This window comes from Merops nubicus, unplaced genomic scaffold (genome assembly GCF_000691845.1).
Source record: "Merops nubicus isolate BGI_N331 unplaced genomic scaffold, ASM69184v1 scaffold6067, whole genome shotgun sequence".
Taxonomy (NCBI): Eukaryota; Metazoa; Chordata; class Aves; order Coraciiformes; family Meropidae; genus Merops; species Merops nubicus.
The window spans coordinates 153-1,190 of record NW_008622184.1 but is presented as its reverse complement, the minus strand read 5'-3'; the positions used below and the strand labels follow the sequence as shown (position 1 = coordinate 1,190).

At 57.9% G+C, this 1,038-nt stretch overlaps 1 protein-coding gene across 1 annotated transcript; it reads right to left on the bottom strand.

Annotated features, from left to right (window-relative positions):
- Nucleotides 1-326: 326 nt before the first annotated feature.
- Nucleotides 327-665, bottom strand: LOC103777141 (feather beta keratin-like; the record flags this gene model as incomplete). The annotated part of the gene is made up of 1 exon (XM_008944682.1): nucleotides 327-665. A coding segment is annotated over one exon (339 nt), but the record flags the coding sequence as incomplete, so codon positions are not given.
- Nucleotides 666-1,038: the final 373 nt, after the last annotated feature.

The window sequence follows — 1,038 nt, the reverse complement described above, 5'->3', positions numbered from 1 at the left end:
TTAATTGTACAGAGGAGAGGCTGAGAAATGCAACCTATTTCTGCTCTCCCTGCTGTCAATCCCAGCCCACCAAGAGCACACACTAAATTGAGCCCCCGCCACCCGTTCAGCAAAGCAGAAGAGAAGGAGCCCTTGCTCGAGTAGCACTGAACAAAGCAAAGGGAGATGAAGCATGACAAGTGTTGCCATGCAGCGAGGAGCAGCGGGCACAGGTCCCTCCTGCCAGGAGGCAAGAGGACTCCCAGCCCATCCAGAAGCTGTGCCCACGTTCCTGCAGCAACAGTCCCTGTCTTCCATCCTGCTCCTCAGGGGATGACCCGTTGGCTTCAGCAGTTCAGGCCGCAGCGGGGCACAGGCAGACACAGCCCTGACCCGCCCAGGCCAAGGGAGCCCCCAGAAGAGATGGGGACCCCCCCGGCGCTCAGGGAGCTCCCGACAGCGGCCGACAGAGAGGAGCCCACGGCCGTGTTCTGAGGGTAAGAGGTGAGGATGGGGCCCGGCAGGGTCACCACCGCCGGGGAGGCCTCGATGAACACGTTGGAGTCAGCGCAGCGGGCGACACAGGGCTCACTGCAGCTGCTTGCCAGTGGGGTTGGGCCACAGGGGCCGCAGGGGCGTGGGGGGCACGGTCTGAAGCAAGACATCTCCTGGTGACGGAGGCACACCTGAAACGCAGAGCAGAGAGAAAAGATGGATCCCAACATCAGCCTGTCTGACTTTCCCTCATCCCTCTCAAAGGACACTCTTTTGTGTGCAGTAGTACAGATGAAGATTGATGCTGCTATCTCGGCACAAAGACGGTGGGTTCAACAGGTGCCTCAGAAATCACCTCTTAAAAACACGCACTGTGCCTACAGCCCCCACAACCCTCATCATGCCCTCAAAGCGGCACTGCACAGAAAGGCTGACCCAGCTTAGGAGTAAGACACCACAAAGTAGGTTGAAAGCAACACCTATGGAAAGATTGATCATGCCCCACCTCCAAAACAAGTAGTGCTGCATTGAAGAATGCAGTGGATGCACTTGGACATTTGGAGG